Here is a 25,788-nt window from a genome sequence, read left to right on the forward strand (position 1 = left end):
AATAGCGTATAAACTTAATATTATTTAAATCTTATAAAACTTAAACTTACTAAAACTTAAAAATAACTTAACAGAACTTAAACCTAACCTAATTTAATTGAACAACACTTAACCTATACTTAAACTAAACCACACAGACTATACTTTAAACTAAACTATACAAAACTTTATCTTAATATTAACAGATTACTAAAATATAACTTAACTCAAACATACATATATAATAAATGACTCTAATTAAAAATCCATTTCTATTAAATCTATTTCTATTCTACTCTCCATTGTGATTGTGCTTCATATGGTAATGTATTTCTGTATTAATTAGAGTACAAGTTAGATGTTGTACTCTTTGGTGGTGACTGGTTTCCCTGAAACTGGACTGAAAAAGTCCAGAAGAGATGCTGGACAGAAATTTTCCATATAAAGACATGCCAAGTCATTGTTACATTGTGTGTCTATGACATCTATCAGGTGATCTAAAAACGTGAAAAATGTCTCTGATGTTCCCTGCTTTATGTCTGGATAAGTCTCTTTTGCGGTTGTTATTGACTGAGTCAACACCAGAGCTCCACAAGCAGGATCATCAATGTCCCCATGATTTAGTGTCCCTAATAAGTTGACACCCTGTCTGCCATCCCTGACTGGTAAAGCCACAAACAGCTCTGCAGCCAGGGACTCCTGCTGAGTCCCTCTTAGAGGAAGCCTCCATTCAGGCTGAGATGAAGGGTGTTCTATGTTAGAAGTGACTAAATCTGCTTCCCAGTTTAAGTCTGCTGGGTCTGAAATTGATAAATCTGAGTCACTGTCCGAGCAAGTGTTATTTATGTCTGTGTTTTGGTGCATAATAGTCTTATGGTGTCTCTCACGAATGTCCTGTGTGGTTGTTTTACTTTGGTGCCTGCCCTCCCCTGTTCCCCCCTCTTGTTGCAGCGTTGGTATTGTCCGAGTCCTGTGCAGGATCGGGGGGGTCAATGGAGAGTCCGAGCTCACAGGTACAGGATCAGGCGCTGAAGGCAGGACGGTGTGGGTTGGCGCAGGCATGACGTCACTCCGCAGCGCTGGTTCTTTTCCGCGGGCAGTACAAACCGCGTGTTCGTGTGATGGCGGCGTGGGTGCTGGCAGCGGCTCTCGCGGTCGCGCTCCTGGGTGGCGGTGTCCGATGGGTTGTGGCAGGTTAGGTGCAGAGTCTCCTGCGCCATGGTCGGGCGGCAGCAGCGGCGGCAGCGGCGGCTCCCGTAGGATGGGAGCCACGGCTGCCGCCGGACCATGCAGTGTCTGCTGCCTGCATTCACTGGATGCGAGCGAGGTGGTCGGCTGAGGCAGCGGTGTAAAATACGGCAGGAGTTCGGTTTGTGAACGATCCATGATCCTTGCGGGGGTGGGCTGCGGCGGGACTCCCGAAGAGTTCGGGTCCTCCCGACACGGGCTTTTCTGTGGCGGGGGAAGTCCCTCCGCAGCCCGGGTCCGCGGCTGGAGCTGGCAGGGGGGCTCTGGCCATGCTGCAGTTTGTGTTTCTGCTCCCGAGCTCGTGGCTGTGTGCGGTGGAGCTGCGGCAGGCGCGGGCTGCCGCGGGAGCGGCGGCGATGCTATATCGTCCTCTGTCCCGCGGCTCCCGGGCCGCGGCATGGGCTCGGCAGCGGGGGGAAGAAACCCTTGTTGCTGAGGAACAGACATTCATCTTTGTCCCCCACCGCCCCTAGAAGCGAATCGCGGTCCAGGGTTACCTCAACAGTTTGCGATACAGCTGTACTGAATAAGGTAAGTTCAGAGTTTGCAATTTCCATTTGTGATTAGTTAAAAAGTTTTACAAACAGTCTCCAAGTTGGTGATATCAGTGGTATTATTTTGTCCCTTCTGGTAGATTCATGAAACAATTTAATTCGTATATCATACAGTTACAGAATAGCAGTTAAAGTAGCAGTTTTAGAGTAATATAAATATGTTTTTGTTATTTAGATAAGTTATGTCCCATATTCAGGATTACTCCAGACCCATATTTCGCTAGTAGGCACGGCAGCTTTTCCTAGACAACCAGCGTCCTGGAGAAAGCCTTAAAACACCGCCCTTATCCTTCCTTCGGGATACAGATTCTTGTAAAAAGCCCCCGCGGGGGAAAGGCTGTTTTCATCTTAACAGCTAAATCGAGCAGTCGTCTGGAGAGACCTGGCCGTTGCTCATGTATAGCAATGTACGCCGCTCTTAAAACGAGGGGCACCAATTTGCCTAGGTCGTTGTACGGGTATAAAGTCTCTATAAGGTCTTACAGCATTTTAGTATCTAAATAGAGTAATTTATTTATACAAAAGCACATATCTGAAGGCATAAGAGTTCTGAGAGCGGCCTTATTCTACAATCAATTATAAACCTAGGCAAACAAAGTCTAAACAAGACAATAACCAAAGCATAGAAATCTTAACACACACAACTCTAATGAAACAGCAAACAAGGCATAGAATTCCTAGCAAGCAAAACTAGTAAGACTATAAGCAAAGCACATATCTGAAATTACAGCCTCTAGGTAAATCAGCCTCCCATCTCCTGACCCCAAGCAGGATTTTCCAACCGTGGGGTCACAATAACAGAAAAGGAACCCAAGATCACAGATCCCAGACAGAAGTCCTGGCCACGGGGATCACAGTGGCAGTGGGGGGGTCCCCAACTCAGCAGAGTTCCCGAACGCAGGGTCACAGGGACAAGGAGGGGTCCCTGGGGTCCTGCACCCTCGCAGGGGGAAGGAACGGAACCCCAGGGCCCAGATGCCAGGCTACAATAGATGATACCTTTAGAATCCCATTCAGCTCCCTGGCAAGGCTCCTTCCTCAGGCTGCAGGAGGTGGAGGTTGGATCGATTGATCGGATTGATCACTCGACCGCTGACTGACTGACACAGAGGCTTTTTATCCCAAATTGCAAAATGCATATTCATATTTTTTATCTACACACTAACCAATCTAGGTACAATTCTAAAGTTCGTAAAACTACGAAAATCAGCGTCAAAACCTACGCACATAGCATATCTACTAACGTAAAACTCTACCTTACTAGCATAAGGTTCTACCTTGTTGTACATAAAACTCATACTAAAAATTATAAACAGTACCCTACTCTATTTTTGTTATGTCTGTACTCTATCACTAAGCCTGAAGCTGTGTCTTTCTACACTGAACTAGGACTTAGGGCATGTAAAGCTTAAGGCTCAGGGTTAGATTTCTACTTTATGTATATAAAGCTTTTTATATATTCTAATTTTTCTAAAGGTTTTAATTCTGTCTCTGTACTTTTCACTCTCTGTGGAGGATCCATGGAAACATGGACTCCGACAGAAAGGAGTTCTCATCGAGTTAATTATTTTGTCGACACCTGCTACCCAACCAGCTATGGGAGTCGTGGTGAGCAGAGTAGCACTGGATCCGGTGCCAGGGTGGTCCACCTGGGAGGACAGTGCCAGCTGGACCTGCGAGAAGCCGAGGTGCTTTGAGGACCAAGCACTGGGAACGGGTAAGGCTTTGGGGTCGTGCCCCTATCTACGCAGTGTTGCCTTCAGCTAGAAGGCAAGGCGACCTGGTTTCAAAGGACAGCACGGCGGCTCAGCCTCGCCCCAGCCGCTCGGGCCATAGACAAACGCTGACACCAATATGGTGGATGGTCAAAATGGCGTTTATTACCTTGCATCTTGGAGTTAAATACTCGAAGGGGTTTCACTACGTCACAAAGGGAACGGTGGGTCTAGTTAGAGTTAGTAAGGGAATGGAAAACTACTGGAGTTAGAAGGGGTCGCATACCTCAGAGGGGTTATTTGCTTATCTCTGTGGATGAGGAGGAGGAAAAGTCCCAACTGCCTTTCCATTACATCCCAAAATCTTCCGCGGCGCCTGCTCTTATCTACCACAACGCAGGCACTTAGGTTCCCTGTCGGTAATTAGGAATTGTGACTGGCTAGGCCGGTAGGGATTCCCCTTTTCCAAAAGAAAAAAGGGTGGTTAGGTAGCTTGCTGTTCAGACCTTACAGGAGTCCGAGGCAGATCCAGTGGCATTTAGTCGACGTTTAGGTCCTCACTGCCCCTGCCCGGCCCCAGTGGGGGAACTGCAGTAAGCTACCTGAGAGAAAGCTTTTGGAGGGGGAGTTAGGCTCACCGATTCCTTCTACTCTCACCTCCTGTAACCAAGTGTAAGTCGAAGGTCGCGTCTCTGGGGGGAGGAGGGAGGGTGGAAGGAACAAATAAGATGGGACAGAGACTGTTAAGCAGACAGCGAGACGTTTATGTTAGATTTAAATTAATTTTAGTTACTTGTGGGAGAGAATTTAAGAAAAATGATTTTTAAAAAGATGATAATTTTGATTTTCGGGGTTTTCCCAGGGACCCCAACTGAGAATTTCTTTTAGATTGAGTTTTGGGATTTGATTTGGAAAGATAAGTTAAAGTTTGTTTGTGTTATAAGCAAAGAGACCCTTCAACACCACGCATCTCGTTGAAATTCGAGTGTCAGGTCCCTCTCCCATGAATTTCGCGTTGGCTTCTGTGAAGCTCCCCTCACCCTCAGCCCCTCAGAATTCCCCAAACCCCTGCCTATCCTTTTTGCCGGCTGCCATTAACTTGGAGCGTGCAGGCTTTTCCTTCCAAGATGGCGATGCGCACGCTGCTTGGAGCCCTCTTTCCCGCGCTTCTCCTTCTTTTCTGGTCCTAGAGTCTGTCCCCGGTTCCACGCCTTCTTTCAGAGGTCCTTCCTTCTGTCACTCTGAGGGTTCAGAGGGAAGAGGTAGCCCAGTGTGGTCTCTCCCTCAGAAGGGCCCTCCGGGATCGGAAGAGGAGGAGTCAGCCCCTTTGAAGGGATCCTGAACCGTAAATCCAACTCCTTCTTCCAGCCCTACAGCCCCTTCCTCTAAGGAGAGATGCCACTCCTCCGATGGAGGAGGTAGAGCCAGAAACCCAGGCTCGGGGTTGTCGTCTTGCTCCCTCCAAGATGGCTCCGCCCAGGTCGCACCTTTTACCGATCCCCTGAAACTGACTGTGACAGTTACACAATTCCTAGTTTCTTTTCTGCTTCTAATAATTCACTCGTTAATCCGAATGTTTTTGCTTTTCTTTTTGAAAGGAATTTTCCCCGATTTGTGTGTGTTCAGTCCTTACTAAGATTCTATTGCCCTAACCAAAGAAAATTAACAAGAAAAACCCCTAGCATTTAAATTGATGCAAGCTTCAATTTAACTGTTTAAAGCATCAAATTAATTTGCTTGTCTTTGCTATATTATTTCTTAGATTTAGTCATTGAAAGAACAGACTTTAGCATATGATGCAATCATTTCATTTGTAGTAACTGCACAAGCTCCTATCCATTCCCTTGGTCATACCTTAACCAGTATTCCTTTTTATTTCTTACTGTTGTCCTATTTATATTTATTATGTTTATATTTGTTGTATTTTGTTATCCTTACTATATTATATTATGTTTATTATCTATATATATACACTTAATACATATTTGTTATTATTACAGTGATATCTTTACTAATGTGAAGTTAAAAATATAAGCTCATTGGTCTACTCACTAAACCCTGTTCATTGCCTTTTTGCAAGGGCCCAGCAGAAAGTAAATGTCCACAGTTTGGTGATGAAAAGCAGATTCAAAATAAGTGATACTTAGTTAATTAATTGTTTAATGACAATTAATTTCTTTTATAGTTAATTTAACTATGAAGTCTAAGGTAGAAATTCAAAGCAATTTATTTTTGTTTCATAGAATTAGTATTTGTTTTCCAGACCAAAAGGAAGTGATTTAAATTAGATGCCTTACTTCATAAGCGTGATTAAATTGTTTAATTTTCCTATCCCAATTTGTTTTTCCTGTGTTGCTTTTAAACTCGAGTGTTCTCTGTGTTCCAGATAATTTTGAAATAATTTATCAAGTTGTGTATTATAGAAAGAAAGTCATGCTGCCACACCTGCACCTGCCACCTTGCACTCTGATGTTGTCATCTAAGGACTTGAGACTGCTGGGAACCTTCCAACCAACTGACAGTCAGAACAGCCATCAATCAGATTTGTCAAAAGAGAAAGTTTGCTGCAATCTGCTTTAACTCAGCAAGTTTGTGTGTTTGTGTTCTAGTTGTCAGCATCATTGATTTTTTAATTAAGGGAACTGGTTCAAAGACTGAACATCTTTGTAATTATGCTGTTCCTTGCAATTCAAAGAGCACATCTTCAGCTGTCCAGGAGAAGATCCAACACTAAGTGATTGCAGAGCAAGGGGCATGACCAATACTGCTGTTGTTTTCTTTTAGTTATAAACATGATTTATTATTACCTCAATAAAGAAGACTTTACTTTGTGAAAATACAGTAACCAGGAACCCATTAACCACAAATTAAATTTGGCTCTTAAATTTTAGAGTTTGAGATCATCAGCTTGAACTCTAACCTCGAGACAAAGATCTCTGAAGTTTTAATTGGCCACAGGTAAAATTTTACAATGATAAATGCAGTTCCTGGATACTGTAAATGCCAGTTTCCTTTAAATTTGCTTTCTCCTTTTTTTCCCTAGTGTCCTAGTTTGAAGAGAAGTGAGGTTTTTTTCAAGAGGCTGTGGTCAGACCAATCAGTAGTCAAGTTTGAATGTTAGCATTTTTTAGTAGCCGCTGGGGAGTTGAGCGCGCCTCCGAAGACACAGGGAGTTGGGAGCAGAGACTCTCAGGGAGTCTGTCTCTTTTGGGTTCCAGTTTCGGTGGGGAGGCGTCTCCTCTCCCCTGCTCAGCTTTAGGCTGAGTGGGGGAGGGGAGCCACGTGGTCGAGCTGGAGTGGGCTAGGGCCCTGGGGGGAGAAGAGAGTGAACAGAACTAAAACTAGGCTGGCCCATCCAAGATAGAGGAGTAGAGAACTGTAGAGGTGCCTTCCGTGTCGTGCCCCCCCCCCCCTCCGGGAGAAGGTGCCCAGCCACGTGAGGGTTGCCGAGCCTGGGAGTGCCTAGGCCTGCGCCCTGCTGGGAGCCAGAAACTGTTGACCCTTTCTTGGCAGAGGGAAACTTTTTCCCAGGCATTGATTCTCAGGGCTAGTGGTTTCAGAGAAGAGGGAGAGGCAGCCTGGGACCGAGATGATAGAGTTAGAAGGTGGAGGGAATCCTAGATGGGCAAGGAATGAGAGGAGTAGCTTTCTGAGCTAGACTTTTCTTGCATAATGTTAGCCATAGACTGAACTCAAGTCTCTTTTGAACATAAACTGCATTTAGGTAGATGCAGCTGCCTCTACTTTTGCTACAGTGACTGGCACTTTAAGAGTGGAGCGAGCAGAGAAGAGAGGGAGAGGGTGTAGTGGCACCCTCTGCCCTCAGGGGAGACCTGCTCTTGGAACCCTCGGCCCCAAGGGAAAAATGGGGAGAGCTCGGCATGCAAGCATCCTTAAAAGAGCCCTATATCCAGCTTTGGCCCATGGACAGTAGTGAGAGCACTAGACATGGAAAAGAGAGTGTCACCCTGGCAGACTTCTCTGGGCAGTGCCACGGGTGACATAGAAACTCATAAGGGGTAGACCCGTGTTTTCTGAAGAGCAGTCTGTAGCGCGAGAGAAGCTCCTCTCTCCCTTGCTGAATTGAAGATTAGGTTTTTTTGAGTAGTAATTGTTTGATTTAAAGCCCAGGGGTTTAGTCTATAGAGAGTGACGTGAGGGGGGGGGTGTTCTGGGAAGGTTTCATTTCTGTTTTGTGTGTGTGTTTAGAGTTTTCCTTTCTGTTTCTGTTCCTGTGTAATGCAATAAAGTTTTGTTCTCTGTTTTCAAGTTTTGGGCTTGCTCTGCTCTCTTCTTGATCACATCTCACAGTAGCTCATTAGGAAAGGCATACACTCATGGGTGCATTAGCATCTGGCCACTGCTAACCCATGACACCTAGTAAACATTATTTTTAGACATTACATTCTCTTTCTTTTAGAAAAGAAAAGGGGGAGATGTGGTGGTGTGGGTTTTTGCTTTGAGTCTTCAGGCTAGCTTTCTATTTCATTTGTGTGTTATGATTTAAATTATACATGCCGTTATGTGTCAATTCTCTGTATCCCTGCCTCTGTTGCTAGAATTTTCCTTGCCAATCTTCCCTCACTCGATATATCATTTGCTGTTTTATATCATTACACTGCTTTTGCTATTCCCACTGGATTCAGTTCTGTATCTCTGCCTTGGACTCCTCCCTGAGTGCATTCTCATTGGTTGTTTGCTTTGTATCGCCCTGTCTATAAAACCCACGGCAGGACACGTGCTCCCGGTCCTTGGGGTTCAGGTTTTAGTTTTTATTCTTCAGTTGTACCGTTAATAAATCTCCTTAGTCTACCCCAAGACCCGTCTCGCCTCTGCTTCATCTCTGCACCCCAAAAGCACTCGCTGAGACCATCGGAGTTCCTGAGCGGAGAGAAAGAGCCTCCCTGGGGGAAATGTGTTGCACCCCAATGCTGCCTTGTGCATCCTGGGAAACGCATGCCGCAACAAAGAGTTATCATTAGCTCCAGAGACCAGCATAATTCCCATGAAGTCCTGATGGAAGGGGGCCTCCTGCCACAAAGAGTTTAGTTCCAGATGAGTCGTAGCAGTGGGTATAAACAGCATTTGGAAACAAATGTATGTCAGAAAAATAATTTCTCCAGGTTTCATCGTGATTCTGTTAAAGGAAAGTTTAGATTATTACTGCTGCCAAACAAACCCAAAACCTTGTTTCACAAAAGCAGAAGGTCATTTCCAGAGCCTAAAAAAGGACTTTCTCTGTTAATACTCCTGAAGCTTCAGACAGATCAATAACAAAGTTGTCCTGAAGCTTTTTCTGGGGACATTGGGGCCGAATACTGGAGGGGGGAGATGAAGGGTAGGGAAGATATCAAGTTTCATTATTTTTTAAAGTTACATCACAATGATACAAAGGATAATGGAGAAAAGTTAGACAAAGCCATTAACTGCTTTATGATAACATACAGGAAATTGAACTCAAGTGCCTGCCATGGCATTACCTCAGGAGGACAGTTTCTAATATTGCACACAAGTAAATTAAATCTCTCTTGCTTTGAGTATCACATTAGAGTAGCACATTTTTAAAGGAAGACAATGAATTTTGTGTCTGAGGTTCTGATAACTAGACGTTAGATTACATTAGAAAATATAAAGATATAAAATCTAGTTCATTTATGAATCCGTGCATAAGAAAAGTAGTCAGTATGCCTTACACTTGAGCAACTAATCATTCAATGGCCTTTCATAAAGCTTTTATAGAGATCAATACTGCAGCACTTCTTGCTTTTCAAGATTACAGTTATTAGTTACATGATCACTGTTTGAGTGGGACACATTTGAAATAATAGCTTCCATTACTACAAAAAGAACCAGTGTAAACTCCTGTGTAAAGGGTTTCCTACAACTACAAGCTACTCACCAGCCAACCTTTCCCAGCAGTCAACTTTAAAATTTCACTTCCTCCTAATTTCTGCTTCTGTCCATAGCAGGCACGTGGGGACTTTTCATCCAGGAACCTCTGGGCTCGGATATCGTAAAACAGTAGGGAACCTTGCCCCGTTCCCACTGTGATAATGTGCTCGTAGAAGCTCACCGATCGAATACCTGTCAAAAAGAGAAAAGAGATACAATGCAGTAAGGAAAATGGATGCTTTGGCTCTGCAGTGCTGCTGCTTGATGTCTAAAATTTCCTTTAAAAGGAACTACCTACTACTAGTATTCTCCATAACACACAAGTTTGGACCACACACTGCTATGGAGCAGTGCAGACAAATCTCATTAAAGCTATTGAAACAGCAGTTTCAATTTCATATACTACTTCCTTTCTCCTTGTCCTAGGGTGACTTTATGATGCTTGTATCCCCAATCGTCTGTTCTGTTTATGCTGGATATTAAGTTCTGCACCTTTAAGACTGGTTCTGAGAGTGAAGGGGGGGAGATAAGAAGCACACAGTTTGTTTTCAGAAACTGCACTCACTCCTCCGCATTCCTGCTCCCGGACTGTGTTGTCTGCAGCACGGACAGTGAGAGACAGGTCTCCTTTGCTTTTAGTTAGTTTTTAGCAAGCTGAGGCAGAGAAGTTCCCCAGACTGTGGCTTTTCATTTTCTTGGAACTGATCGGCCCTGCTCTGGACTGAAAACCCGGAAACACTGGGAGCTCATGCCTGTGGACAACTGGGGCCCAGGACCTGGCATTTTCCTGCATAGGAGGGACTGATAAGAGACTGAGCGAGTCGAGTTACACCTCACAAAAAGGACTCTCTGAATTTGCCATCTCTTCAGAATAGCTAGAAGTTTTCTTGTTTAATTTTTTTTTCTTTGCTTGTGAATACTTTGCTTGTTAAATAAACAGTTTTTTCCACTTTTCTCCAAGGAAATCTTTTCCTGAACCAGTTGGGGGAGGGGCCGCTTGAATTTGCTTTTCTAGAGGAACCCCATTCGGAGGTTTCCTCCAAAATTTGCCCTAAACCAGGACACTCCTCTGATGTCATCAGATACACTGATGATGTATAGTAAAAAGCTTAATTATCAACAGGCCCCAGCTCTGACAGATAAACAAAGATCACAAGCCATTTAGGATCAAGAGTAGTTTTGTTTTGTTTTGTTCACAAGCCTCTAAGTCATCACACCATAAGTATGTGGGCAGCAGACAGAGGAAAGAACATCACATTGGTTCCCTCCACAAGCTCACACCCTATCTAGCTATCTGCCAAGATGTGATAAGTGACTATGTGAGAAAAATTACTGTCCCAGCTGCCATCAAGTGCATTTTGCCTGTCAAGAAGCTAATTGTAAGTAAGTATAAGCACTAGTCACTTTGCTGCTAAGACAGATCAGGATTTTAAACAATTTTGAGGCTGTCCCTGATCAAATATTCTCATACCAGCACACCATACTTCATAGCTAGTACTTTTAGCACTTCATCCAAGCAATAAAAACAGACTAAGAATACTACAAACAAAGCATCACCGCATTACACTAGCACATGGGAAGCTACAAGTTTCCATTCCAAACAAAACATTCTAACACAATTCAGTTATGCCATTAAATTGAGCAGAATACATTTTGTTTTCACAAAATCTTAATCTGAAGCCTCATCTTCGGATTAAAATTCAGATTAAGCTTCTTTTCCTTGGAAATAGTCTTGAAGAGATTCTGTATGTAAGAATTTGCAATTTGCAAAATGTCCTGTCATCTCTATTTATTGTGCAAAAGGTTTGTTCTGTATAAGTACTCTAACACAAACAACTCTTCTATGCAGATTAAACTCCACCATGTCTATGCTTCTCTTTGCTATACAATATGAGGGCAGGTTATAAATCCTACAGTTTTTTAACCCCTCTTTTAAGTACCACTGAATTACAGCCTAAACAAGCATTCAAACAGGAAGGGAAAAGAGTGAGTTATGCCAGCTACATCCATATGTCAACTGCTGTCACTGTACCAAGTGGGGCTGAACATCACAAAACTTGTGACATACTGTAATACACCCAGCAGTACATGTGACAGCAGACATCCAAGAGATGTAGATGCAGTTTACCTTTCTCCTCTGTAGAGTCCTAACTAGAGAGACATCCTCATTCTTGCACCTTCACAACCTGATGTTACATCCACAGCCACCAGCATCTGTTAAACACACTTAGAACAGGCAAGGTCACGTTGTGTTCTAGATATGAGGTGAAGTCTTGGGTGCAGGCTCAATAGATGAGAAACCACTGTGCAAGTCTCATACCTGCTGAATCTCTAATTCAGAGAACTACAAATGCATCTGAGCAAGCTGGGAGACATATCTTCCCCTTCATTGTTTTCCTGAACCAGGTTCTTTCACCTGGTGTGCAAGAAGCCAATCCCCACAATTTGATTTATTTACAGCTCTGAGCAGAAAAGGGTGCTGGGTTGTAGATCGACAAAACCAGCCCACTGAGGCACACAAAGGCCTACTTATAAGGTTACAATGTTAGGCTATTAGCACATCTTACATAAGTCACTACTTCCCTCAGTTTCTATTGGCTTATCCTTTCCCTGCTTCGGTTTAAAGGCATAGTGTCCCAAGAAATCATGGCACATGCTTGATGAGTAGTGGTCTTTTTGTGAGTAGAGGGTGCCTGAGCTAGGGGTGTGTTTTTTATTATTATAATGAGCTAAGTTCATCATTAGGTCAAGTTCTCATCACAGAACCAGTCAAAACTGGGGATTTGTTGGCTCATCATTAAACATCCTGTATGTGTTGGTTTAGCACAGATGGTAAAAACCAATTAGTGAGTGACTCTTGAAACTGACAGCCAGATTAGCCAATTAAATATAGGTATATACCTCTGGATCACACAGCCTTAAATCAGGAGGATCTTGGGAAGTTTGCTCTCTTCCTTTCAGCGGGCCACAAAGTAACATCATGAGCAGCCCGGGAGGCCCATTCCAGGCCCTGCCGTCCCTGGGAAGATGGGCCCGGGCCCAGGCCCTGGCCGGGCCTCCAGGAGCCACTGCCCGCCGGAGGAGCGGCCCGGGGCCGGCTGAGTCCTCTTCTCTCCCCCGGCTGCCGGTGGGGGAGAGGGGACGCTGCAGCTCGGCAGTGCTGGCCGTGTGCCCAGGGCCACGGCTGCCCGTAGGGAGGGGCCGGTCCTGGCTGGGCCGTGTCCCAGCCAGGCAGTGCCCCAGTCCTGGCTGCCAGCGCCATTGGGCCGGGGAGGGGTGGGATCTTCCTCCTCCTTCGCCTCCCCGCCCCCCCCCCCGGGCCCCAGGGAGCAGCTCTGAGCGGGCCCACGCCTATAAGACAGAGGAGTAGAGGGGAAGACGTTTACGAACCTTCCCCATCGGCACGGCACAGCCGCCGCGCAGCCAGAGCTGCAGCCCAGCAGAGATCACATGACCACCGGAAGCCTGGGCAAGAATGTTAACTCTTTCCTGTCACAGATTGTGACTTTTTAAAACTCTAACCCTTCTCAGAGAGAGAGAAAAAGCCAAATTAGAGATATTTAAAGAGACAGTATGAAGATACCAGAGTCAGTAAAAAGAAAGTGACCCCTTAGGTAGAAGAGATGACAAGTTGTCTTAGTCCTAGGCTGAAAATCTCCTATGAGTTGTGGTAACAGACTGTAATATGAATATGCTAGAGTATTCCTTTAAATCGTGGACAATATAAATTGGAGAGATGATTTGTGGATTTTTGAACAAAGGTATCTGGGATTTACTAAGTGAATGTTATAAACATAGATGGTTAATTCATGTTTTTATGATAAATTAGAAATTTATAAAGTTGTATAATGTGATATCAGGTAGAAGTTTATGTTTTAAAGAGACTGCAGCAGACGGCGAAACTGACAGCCCCGAGACTGCTGACACCTCCATTCATAAGAGAACAAAGGGATTTTTCCGGGAAAGCCCGCAGCTGCCCAAGCACCAGGGAGGGGACCCCGGAGATAAGCTGGCACCAGCAACTCACATCTTGGGTGCCAGCTTCGCGGACCATCAAGCCACATCCTCGATATCTCGACCACTCATCAACTATAAGGACCTACTGAAATTGGACATTAACACTTGAACTAAGAAAAGGACTCTTTTCTGCTTGGTTGGGGAGCCTCCCGAATTTTGTTTAGTTAGTGGGGAAACAATGGTGAATCTGGGGAAATATTGCCACGGGCTAAATAAAGTGTATAAAACCCAAGCCCCAAACAGGGTGAATTTGTGAACCGTTGGGGGAGATAGCAGGCTGCCAGACCCTGTATCTCATGGTTCACCCTTGACATTTCCCGGGAAAACTCTGTCAAGTTTCTCCACTGTTGGTGGGTTATCGAAATTCTGTAATTTGATTTGTTATTAATAAACCAAATTATTATTTAAAATTGGAATATCTGATTGGCATTTATAACAGTGAATATTGAATTAGAAGCTGTGATCTGGTGATCCCATAAGATGTTTGAACAGAGAGATGAGAAGCCCTCTGCACCAGTGAAGAAATGAGAAGATATCTCTGTTCCCTGAGATGAAGAATCCTTTGCCTTCGAGTTGAGCATCTTTAAAAGGTGACACCCCAGTATGTGTGTGAGTCCACAGCCCCTATGTAGTCATGAGAAAGGCTACGTGATATAGGAGGTCTACAACTGCAGAAGTTCCCGGGCAGGCTGCTTTTGTGAGAGTTGAAAGCCACAAGCAGACTGTTTCTCTTGTAGAAAGTTACCAAAACAAGAGAGACTTCTCCCTCTCAAAGACTAAATGAAAGACTATTTTATAAGTGGTACTGACCTAGAGTTCTGAGTTTTGCCTCTACATTGTAGGAAAGTTAACATTTTGTAGTGAGAGAAGGGGTGGTTGTAGAAGTTTCATTTTTTTTCTTTTCTTATTTTCTCCTTCATAGTGTGTGTTAATAAAATCTGTTTACCTTAAGTTGGGCCTGTTTTGCCTTTTTCTCCCTAATCCTATCTCACAGCAAGAAAAATATTTAGACCACTATACTAATTTAAATAAACAAAACCAAAAGTGAACGTAAACCCACTACACTGTATAAGAAAGGTAGTATCTTCTTTGTTTTCCCCCCTCTTCAAGGACTTAGTCCATCAATTTTCTGTCTCCTATATTCCCATGGTTATTGCTTCTATTGCTTAGCTGCTTTGGATGGAATATGAAAGAGATGGCATATAATTTTCAATGCAGTTAATTAATAAAATGCTATAAAATACAGAACAACTGTGAATCTTTCTCTAATCAAAAAAATTGAAGGAAAACTGAAGGAGTCCACTACTAAGTGTATGTTTAGAACAGGCTTTCAAGAACAGTGCTTCAAATTGGCCCCTAAGGGGCTGAAGTACCTCAGATTATACATTCCCATCAAATGAAAAGCACCACCTGTGCCTAGAACTGATCACAGTAAGTTCTACATTCCCAGCACTCTACCACCTGTAGGCCTGGACTATTTGGGTCAATAAATGGAGTCACTCCTGAGAGGCAGGGAGCTCTACAAATCCCAGAAGGAAATGAAGATGCAGTAGCATGTCCTACACAAAGAGCAGACACAGTCTGTGCTGTGCAAGCTCTTCCTATTGCATTAACATTGCTGCCTTCAGGATTATAAAGTCAAGGGCATACAACATTGCTCTGCAGGCCAATGAAGCAGAAAGCAGTCACTCTCACAGATCAAGAACTGCAGTCCAAGGCCTGCACTTTCACGTACAGCTGCTAAGAAAAACAGCTCTTACAAGATGCACTAAAAGCATTAGCTACCTTCTCACATAATGCAGACAGGGTTATACTAGGTAAAAAAACATCCCCAGTTTCAGTCTTACTAAGTGACATTTCTCTAATCTGCTTTTGTATATAACACTAATGAACTGAAGTTAATATGGACTTACCATGTCCAGCAGTTGCATCTAAAAGCTGAAAGCACATTCAAGTAACACTTCAAAGCACTTAAAAGTCATCCCAGATTTTAGTCTGCAAATCAATAAACAGCCTACTTTCTAGAGGTGTTGCACCACTCCAAGTCTCAGTGAGATCAACAGAAAGTTTTAACACTCAGTATCTTGGGAATGAATATTACTTAAGTGCCTCCACTACCATATACACACACAATAAAATCTACTATGCAGAATAGAAAACAGTATTGAACAAAGTTTTTCTCTAGACATGAACTAGCACCCCAGAGATACTCCCTACACTTAGGTCATCCCCTCAGCAGGGATGATCACATAATTCAAGATAGAAGTTTTTAGCCACTGGTCACCACTGGGCATCACACTCCAGTGTCCTGGTATTTCTTCCCTATGATACTGAAGGGTGACAGTGTCAGGACCTTCACAGAGCCCTCACTGACAGTGGGTCAAGACAAGGGGTGTTGCTGGCAATATGTTCAAGTGACAAACATGAGCTGGTAAATGACCTTTTCTCATATTATAGAAACTTCTGTATCTGAAAGAAGCAGATCCTGACATTTATCTAGACAGCACTGTTTTAAGTCCAGTAACCACATAAATAAAAATTTCCTAATCCTTGCCTACATGAATTTTTTTATAAACTTGCCCAATGAAGAAATGAATGCCTAGAGTCAAGTTAAATAAGGACTGCAACTTATTACTCTGGGATTAATATGGTTTCAAATGGATATCACATCACAGTGCCTTCTCATGCTTGAAAATAAAGGGTATGGGAAGAAGCTTATGGGACCATATACCCTGCAAACCCTCAGGCTTGACCCAGGTGTAAGGTTCAATTGGACATACTACATTCACATCAGAAAATGAAAAAAACACTAAAATCTGCAAACTTTATTTTAAGAGTAAGTTTTTCTATATTTAAAGCAAATAAATAAACACTGACAATTAAGCATCTCACTCATCACTTTAAAATTACAAAGCAAGCATTCACTCACAGCACTGACTCCCAATATGATAGGACAGAGCAGACAACATGGGTTTTTTTCTGTCCCCAAAGAAAAAAGCAAGAATAGACAGTATTAATAGTGGTTAAAAGACTGGATTTGCTTTGAAATGAAGTAAAACAGAATAAGACAGTAAAAAATAAGCAGAAGTAAAATGCACAGTGAAGTTCAGTAATAAGTAAAATGCATACTTTTAAAACTTCAATAATATTTGGATGGCATGCAATTTAGTTGATTATAAGAACACTGATGTCCTTCATTAGATTTCAGAGTTGCTTTTACATTTTGTTTGTTGATTGCTCAAGGAATAATGTCATAAAAGCAAAACCTATATATGCTATTAATAATTTAGTCTATCACATGAAAAAACCTTCATATTTATTGGAAGCTTATCTTACTGGAGTCTTAAAAGCTACTTCTGCAAGCAAACCATTTAAAGCACCCTTTGACAAGTTTCTTACCGCTGCCTCGTTCTTTGGAACAGACGGATGTAACATTGTGAGAAGGCTGCCTTGGATCCAGAAAGGAGACATGTGCCTGTGATCCTACTGCATACACTGACCACTCCTGACCATAAGACAAACACACATTCTCTCTGCAGTATGGCAACTTTGTGGAAAGTAACTAGAAACAAAGGAAAGACAAATCAACACATTATGAGAAGAGGGCAAAACACTAATGGAACAATTCTGTAAACTATGTTCAAGGAAGTTGCAGTGAAAAAACCCAAAATGCAGCGAAAAAATAAGTTAATCACAACAATAGAAGTTTAAAAGAAAAGCAACCTGACCCAGAGAAAAAACAGCCCCTGAAGATTAGATGCCTTATCTGAACAAAACAGATGATAAAGGCTAAATCATTTATTCTGCAAAGAACAATGGACTTTTTGGTATATTGTTTTACATCTTTCTAAGCTGCTATTTCTTCAGCAGGTGTACACAGACATCATCTCAGCTGAAAAAGCTTACTTCATACAGTAGTATAGATATTTGTGGGTTTGATCTACAACTACACTTAAATAAGTGATTTAAGTATCTAATACTAATTAAGAATCAATTATACTCTCTACAGAACAATTCAGCTCACCCAGAACTGGCAGAAAGTTAAGAGCACCTCTCACCCTTAAAAATAAGGTGAGTGGGAAGTTTCTTTCCCCAAGTTCTAATTTTTAGGACATTGCATTTTACTCAAAGACTCATGTGTTTGTTATAGTTTAGGAAAGGTATTCCCCAATTTAGTGTTTCCACTGAATCACCTCAGACCATGCACCGCTTGCTCACTCCACCCCCACCTCCCCCTACAGCGGACTGGAGAGGAGTATTTGAGGCAAAAAAAGGTAAAGGTCATGGGTTGCGATAAGAACAATTTACTAGAAACAACGAAATAAGAAAATGAACAGTAACAAGAACAATACTAAAAGCAGAGTGTAAAAGACAGGTGAACAATTCACACACGATTGCTCACTACACGGAATCCAGCACCACCCGACTGTACACCCCAGAAAAAACAAAAAAATGCCACATCCCGTCTCCTCTGCCCATGGCATGAGGTGGTATTGAATAATCCCAGGGTCTGGGCTGTGCCCCTCCCAGCTGCTGCAAAAATTAATCCTGTCCTGGATGGAACCAGGACATTATCCAAACCTTATTCTATACCATCTAAATCACACCCTGATCCTACACCTTCAAAAAAAACCAAAAAAAACATACACACACACACATAGGCATGGGTACCATTCCCTTTGTCAATGGCTGTCCATTCAAAATGTCTTCCAAGGCAGGAGAGCTGGCATGCTGTTGGCTGGTTGCTGCATCAGTTCAACTGGTGTATCTGGAGCAATCAATCCTCATTGTCCACGGTAGTTATGGCGCACAGTGGCAGTGGCATTCAGCAACCAATATTAAACAATTCAACTTTACAGACTGTTCTCACCCCAAAATCAAATCCCCTTGAGGTACACATCGCATTCCCCCATCTCTTTGCATTATGCACCAAATGCACCCAAGTCCTTGAGCAAAAACAATCCCACAGATGGATTTGCCTTTCCTTGAGGCAGGACTGATCCAAACTGTCTTCCCCAACACATTTCTGATATGCACCATAGGGACTTTATCCCCTTCTATGGTATGTGAAGGTTTTGTAAGGGCAGAGCCAGCTTGACTGGTAGAGCCTCTGGAGTTAACTAACCAGGTGGACTTCAATAAATGTGTATACCAATGTTTGAAAAGCCAACTTCTACCTGAGCAGCGATGTCTTGCTACAATTCAGCAGACCAGATGAGTTTCCCCTCTACGTTGCCAATTGGTCTTTTTCCATTGGTCTAGCCACCCCCATAGAGCATTTGCTACCATCCACAAGTCAGTGTAGAGGCAGAGCGCAGGCCACTTCTCTCATTCAGTGATACCTAAAGCCAGCTGGACGACCTTCAGCTCTGCAACCTGACTTGATCCAACTTGTCCCTTGGTAGCTTCTGCAACTCACCGTATAGGACTCCATATGGCTGCTTTTCATGTTTGATGTATCTCTACAATACAGCAGAAACCATCAGTAAAGAGAGTGTATTGCTTTTCATTTTCTCATATCTGATTATATGGTGGGGCCTCCTCAGCATGTCACCTTCTCCTCTGAAATTAGTCTGAAATCTTTGCCTTCAGGAGAGTTTGTGATGACTTCCAAGATCCCTGGGTGATTACGCTTTCCTATTCGAGCTCATTGTGTGATCAGAGCAATCCACTTGCTCCACATGGCATCAGTGGCATGATGTGTGGAAGGGACTTTTCCTTTGAACATCCAGCCCAGCACTGGCAGTTGGGGTGCCAAGAGGAGCTTTGCTTCAGTGCCAGTCATTTCTGAAGCAGCTCGAACCCCTTCATAAGCTGCCAGTATCTCTTTTTCAGTTGGGGTGTAACAGGCCTTAGATCCTTTGTATCCCTGACTCCAGAATCCCAGGGATCATCCTCAAGTCTCCCTGGGTACTTTTTGCAAGAGGCTCCAGGAAGGGTGATTCTCCCTGGTTGTGGTGTAGAGCACATTTTTTACATCCTGTCCTGACTGGCCCAAGGGCTACTGCATGAATACTCTCCTGGTTCAATTTGTTCAAAAGCTTGTTCTTGTTCAGGACCCCACATGAAATCATACTTCTTCCAGGTCATGTAATAGAGAGGGTTTACAATCAATCTGACTGTAATCTTGAATATGCATTCTCCAAAAACCCACAGTGCCTAGGAAAGCCTGTGATTCCTTTTTACTGGTTGGTGGGGACATAGCGGCTATTTTGCTTATCATATCTATTGGAATCTGATAATATCCATATTGCCATTTTACTCCTAAAAGCTGAATTTCCTGAGCAAGTCCCTCAACCTTACTTAGCTTTATGGCAAAACATGCTTTCAGGAGGATCCAGATTATCTTCTCCCATTTCTCAAAAACTTCCTCTGCTGTGTTGCCCCATAGGATGATGTCATCAATGTATTGCAAGTGTTCTGGAGTCTCACCCTTTTCCAGTGCAGTCTGGATCAGTCCATGGCAAATTGTGGGGCTGTGCTTCCACCCCTGGGGCAGGCGGTTCCAGGTGTACTGAACAACCCTCCAGGTCAAAGCAAATTAGGGCCTGCACTCTGCTGCTAAAGGAATGCAGAAAAACACATTGGCAATATCGATGGCGGCACTACTTTGCTGCCTTTGTTAGCGTAGAAACGCATAATCACAGAGGATGACTATATGCAGGTGCTTTTATTGAAGAGCTCTGGGAATCAGGGGTACAGACCCAAATCTGACTCCGACATGGATTCGAGATGGACATGTTTTTATACCCTTTTTGTTATATAACTACATATTAATTATTAAACTTGCATTGTTCTATTGTATACATTGATCTTACCCAAGCATGAAGTTCCAAGCCTCCCAAACATAGCTTCTCATGATTCTTATTGCGATTATACAATAATCATATTCAATTACCAAATAATCATCACATCTAACAATCATATCATTTATCATTTACTGATTATGCAGGTGCAGTTTCACATGATCTAGTAAAGACAGTCCGTTCCTAAGCCTACCCAACCCTGGCTCCCTTTCCCAGGGCCTACCTTTCTTTCCATCCCCCCTGAATCTATTGTATACAATTCCCATGATTTTAAAACATTTTAACCTTATGCTATCATTCCCCCCTTTGAAAGTATTTTCATTTTGCTATAAGTGTAAATGCTTTCATTTGATACAGTCTTTTTGGCTTCTGAGTCTATACTTGATGTTCGTCTTCAAATTCGTGGTTGTTGTAAGCGTTGTCATGGATATTGTCACGAACCGGGGAATCTGCAGATGATGGATGTGGATTCCTGTCCCGTGTCAGTGCCTTCATTATCTTTCGATTCCAGGACGTCTTCTTCTGTATTTCTCTTTTTAGGATGCTGTAGACTAACCAAAGTACTAAGAACATGATTAGTAAGACTATAACATTTTCAATGATCGATTTAATCCATGAGCTCACATTCCATCCTAATCCTTTGAAGATTTTGTCTAACCAACTCGTAGTCAAGTCCTTTTGTTCTTCTTGTGCCTCACGCTCTATTTGTTTTAACTGATTGATGTCATATTCTACATTTGCAGTGACATTTGGGATGTGGACGCAGCAATGATCAATTTGTCCTTTTAAAAATCCACAGACTCCATGCTCTTTCAGGAGCAACAAATCTAAGGCCAATTGATTTTGTAAAGTCATTTTTGTGGTAGCTTGTATATGCACATTTAGTTCTTTAAATCCTTCCCGGCTGACTCTTGCTAGTCTATCTACTTGACCTGTAAGCTTATACAACATATCTCTGTCTCGGTAGTTTGGTATAGGACCCAACAAAGACTCTAGGGCCCACCCAAATTTCACTCCACTAGAGGATTCCTGTCAAGTTTCATCTTTATTTTCATTATCTTGAACTTCTCGTCTTGTTCTTATCTGCAGAAGTTTGTGTTTTCCATTAAACAGGGACCTTTTCCAAATTGGGCATGAAGTGGGGAGACCTAAAGTAATTTCACTTACTTTCCCATCTACAGGTAAATGTGTTGTCCAGGTGCCATCACTCGTTGCCCATATAAACTGTCCTGGACTTTGGATTCTACTTCTACTACATCCCACTATTATCTTATAATTCACTTTACCTTGTTTGTGTCTAATCCCTCTACAGGCACAACCAATTTACAAGGCTACTGCCAGTGGTGGAATTTGCTTTATTTCTATGTAATCAGAAGTGCAATCATAAGTTTTATTGCATGCCCATCAACTTACTTTATCTGCCTTCACTCTACTACTAGTGTCAGTGCCCATTACTGCTGGATCTGTTTCATTCTCAGGGCCTTCCCATTTAATGCACCAAGGGGTGTTTGCCACGTATTGGAATTTTTGAAGTATACTCATGGACCACGCACTGTCCCAGGGTTCCATCTGACCTTTCCAATCTTTTTTCCTCACACTTCCACACAAGAGTGGTCTCTGTGATATTCTCTTTAATCTTCTTATAGTGTGGCAAGAAGCATTCCCAGTTTGCAAGGTCTTGATCCTCAGTCCACCACTCTATTATTTGTCCTACCTTTCCATGACTTAAAATACAGTCCCGTTTCGTCAGGGGCCTCATCCATCCCCCTATTACTTTCCAGGTCTCTTTGACTACTTGCCTTGACTCTGATACTTGTCTACATGCAATTGTTTTATTCTTTTGTATTTCAGGTAATTTTGATGTTATGATTCCCCAGCTTATTGGGTCTCCTGCCGTCTTCGGTATTGGCAGACAGACAGTTATTCTACTGGTGTTTTGCATTTTGGCAAAATCTTTGATCAATCCAATCATTACATTCTCGGCCTAAATTGCATTGGAAACTTTTATCACTTGTGTTTCTGCCTGTTCCTTTCTCTTTATTTTAGAATGAAGAGTGGTTAGTCGATCTTTTTGCATTCCATATCCCAAAGCAACACAAATTCTAACTGGTAACATTAATAACCCTAAAATGAGCATTGGCACAATTGCTGGTGTCATTTGAAACATTTAAACGTGTCTTATCTGTAGCTTTGTTGGTCCCACAGCTTGTGTGGTCCACAGTCGAGAAGGGATTTTTTTTCACTCTAGTATAGTGAATCCAGAGATCCACTCCAGACACTTTCAGAGCTGTAAAAGTGGTCAACAGTACCTTATAGGGTCCTCTCCACCTCTCTTTTAGTGGTTCTTCATTCCAAGTTTTAATATACACTTCATCTCCTGGGAAAATGTCATGACCTGGGTTCTCGAGAGTCAATGGCCTATTCCACACGAGGGCACTCCAAAGACTAGCTAATGTTTTCCCAAGAGACAGAACATAATTATACACTTCCTGCTTCCCCGTGACATGTATATTTGGATTAGGTTCAAGAGATTCATATGGCTTCCCATATATCTTGTAGAGACTAATTGACATTCCACTCTTAGGTTTTATCCTAATTCTCAGTAGTGCTATTGGTAAAGCCTGTGGCCATTGCAATTTGGCTTCTTGGCAGATTTTACTGAGTTGTCTCGTTAATGTTTGATTCATTCGCTCTACCTGTCTACTTGACTGGGGTCTCCATGGTGTATGTAAGTCCCAAGTTATTCCCAGCAATCTGCTTACTTCTTTCACCATTGTGGCTATAAAATGTGGGCCCCTATCTGATGATATCCCTAGAGGCACCCCGAATCTGGGAATGATTTCTTGTAGTAACCACTTAACTGTTTGTTTTGCTTGGTTCATGCGACAGGGAAGGGCTTCTGGCCATCCAGAAAATGTGTCAACCCCTACTAACAGATCTTTGTATCCTCGAGTTCTTGGTAACTCCACAAATCTACCTGCCAATAATCTCCTGCTTCTATCCCTATCCAAATTCTTCCTAGCTGTGCCTGTCTATTAGCCACCGGATTGTTTTGCAGGTAATTCTCACATTTTGACATTACTGATTTTTCCATTGTTAACATCTGTACTGAGATTAAATTTTGTTTTAGCAATTTCACCAGTGCTTCTGCACCTCAATGACATTCATTATGTTTAATTTGTAGAACCTCTCTCATCATCAAGGGGGGTACCACTATTTGCCCTTGTGCAGGTACATACCACCCCTCTGAATTCTTTTGTGCATTGAGCGAAAGTCCCAATCTCTCATCTTCTACTGAATATTTTGGTTTTGGAGGCAAATTGTATTGAGATACATTAAGTTATCAAGGTGTCAATGCCATTGTTGTTTGCACCTTTCGAGCAATCTCTCGGGCTGTCCAGTCTGCCTTTCGATTTCCCTCACAAATTTTGGAGCTTCCTGATTGGTGTGCTTTACAGTGTATGATTGCCACCTGTTCAGGTTTTTGTACTGCTTTTATCAACTGTACAATTGCATCTTGATGTTTGATGTGCATACCCTGAGAAGACAGCACCCCCCTGTCTTTCCACAGTGCCCCATGCACATGCACCACTCCAAAAGCATATTCTGAATCAGCCCATATGTTAACCTTTCTCCCTTAACTCAGTTCTAGGGCTCTGGTTAAGGCAACCAGTTCTGCTCTCTGGGCAGAGGTATTTGGTGAAAGTGCCTTTGCTTCTACCACTGTACTGATTGTTGTTACCGCACATCCAGCGTATCTGGTTCCGTTCTCCAAGAAGCTACTCCCATCTGTGAATAATTCCCACTCTGGTTGCTCTAACGGGACATCTTTCAGGTCTTCTCCAGCTGAATAGGTGTACTCTATTACTTCTACGCGGTCATGCTCTAGTGGACCTTCTTCAGTTGTGGTACCTAGGAATAAGGCTGGATTCAAAAGGTTAGTTGTCTTTAATGTGACATCATCCTGCTCGGTCAGAATTGCCTGGAATTTTATCATCCAGCCTGGGGATAGCAAATGACTCCCCTTTTGCTCCAAAACAGTGGTTACCATGTGTGGCACATAGACATCTATGTGTCTTCCCATTGTGAGCTTCCTGGCTTCTTGTATCAACATTACAGTAGCTGCAACTGGATGCAGGCATGAAGGCCATCCGGCACTTACGTTGTAGAGTTGTTTGGAAAAATAGCACACTGGCCTTTTCCAGCTCCCCAAACGTTGGGTCAGGACTCCCAGTGCCAGTCGCTGCCTTTCCTGTACGAACAGCTGAAAGTCTTTAGACAAATCAGGTAACCCTAATGCTGGAGCAGTTGTCAGTGCTTCTTTTAATTTCAGGAAGGCCTCTTGCTGTGGTTTGCCCCAGGTGAACGGCTGCATCTTCTGAGCTTCATACAGGGGTTCCGTAATTAGTCCATAGTCCATGATCCATAGACAACACCATCCTGCCATCCCAAGGAAGACTCGCACCTCGTGAAGATTCTGGGGCTCTGGAATAGCACAAATAGCTTGGATATGATTAGTACTCAGTTTTCTCTGCCCTTGTGAGATTTCACATCCCAGGTAAATCAGTCTGTTGAGCAATTTGTGCTTTTTCTGTAGACACTTTGTATCCTCCCATTCCCAGTGAATTTAAAATCTCAATTGTTACCTTTATGCAGGTTGCCTTTTCTTCTGTAGCTATTAGTATATCATTAACATAATGCAACAAAAGGTATTGGTTTTATGGTGCTTGCCCCTCTTTGGTCCAGATCTCCAGCTCCTTTGCCAGTTGGTTACTGCATAGGGTCAGTGAATTCTTGTAACCCTGAGGAAGCCTTGTCCAGGTGATCTGGGTCTTTCTTGCATTTCCTGGATTTTCCCACTCAAAGGCAAACTGTTTCCTACTTTCTTTGTCAAGAGGTATGCAGAAAAAGGCATCTTTTAGATCAATTACAGTAAACCATTTATATATCTCTTTTACAGATGTCAACAATGTGTAGGGATTGGCAACCACTGGATAAATGTCTTTAGTTATTTCATTTATGGCTCTTAGGTGTTGTACTAGCCTATAATCTCCATTGGGTTTCTTTACTGGAAATACTGGAGTATTAGATTCTGACTGGCATTCTTCTAAAATTTGATATTTAAAAAATTTGTCAATAGTCTTTGCTATCACTTGCTGTGCTTCTGTCTTTATAGGATACTGTTTGACCTGTATGGCTTTTGCTCCCCTCTTTTAATTCCACATGTAGTGTTTTGCCAATTTAGATTTTCCAGGTATATCTGTCTCCCATACGGAGGGAATTACTGCATCTTCTCTTTCCCTAGGGATTGCAGAAACCAGTTTCTCTTTTATCATTAAGATTTTTCCTGTCTTTGACTAGGGAACTTTCATTAATAGCTCCCTGTTTTCAAAGGTAATTACTGCATCAAGCTTTGCCAACAAATCTCTACCTAATAACAGAATCAGGCATTCAGGCAAGTACAAGAACTAATGAGTTAATACTTTATTCCCAAAACACAGATCCAGGGGCCACAGGAATGGCCTATTCTCCTCTTTCCCTGTTGCTTCAATGATTCTGATTGATTTGTTCCCGATT

At 42.8% G+C, this 25,788-nt stretch overlaps 1 protein-coding gene across 5 annotated transcripts in view; it reads right to left on the bottom strand.

The window, feature by feature from the left end:
• Positions 1-25,788, bottom strand: part of LOC134565149 (DDB1- and CUL4-associated factor 12-like) — a 95,455-nt gene that overhangs the window by 12,083 nt on the left and 57,584 nt on the right. For 2 of the 5 annotated variants that reach the window (XM_063424595.1, XM_063424596.1), the window contains exons 7-8: positions 16,805-16,967; positions 9,396-9,580 (exon numbers count right to left, since the gene is read on the bottom strand). In XM_063424595.1, the coding sequence (XP_063280665.1) occupies positions 9,396-9,580; positions 16,805-16,967 (348 nt within the window). Of the gene's footprint in view, positions 1-5,563; positions 8,634-9,395; positions 9,581-16,804; positions 16,968-25,788 lie in introns of those variants that run through there. The other 3 variants (XM_063424597.1, XM_063424598.1, XM_063424594.1) reach the window with 3 other exon arrangements.

Source organism: Prinia subflava, assembly GCF_021018805.1.
Source record: "Prinia subflava isolate CZ2003 ecotype Zambia chromosome W unlocalized genomic scaffold, Cam_Psub_1.2 scaffold_36_NEW, whole genome shotgun sequence".
NCBI lineage: Eukaryota > Metazoa > Chordata > Aves > Passeriformes > Cisticolidae > Prinia > Prinia subflava.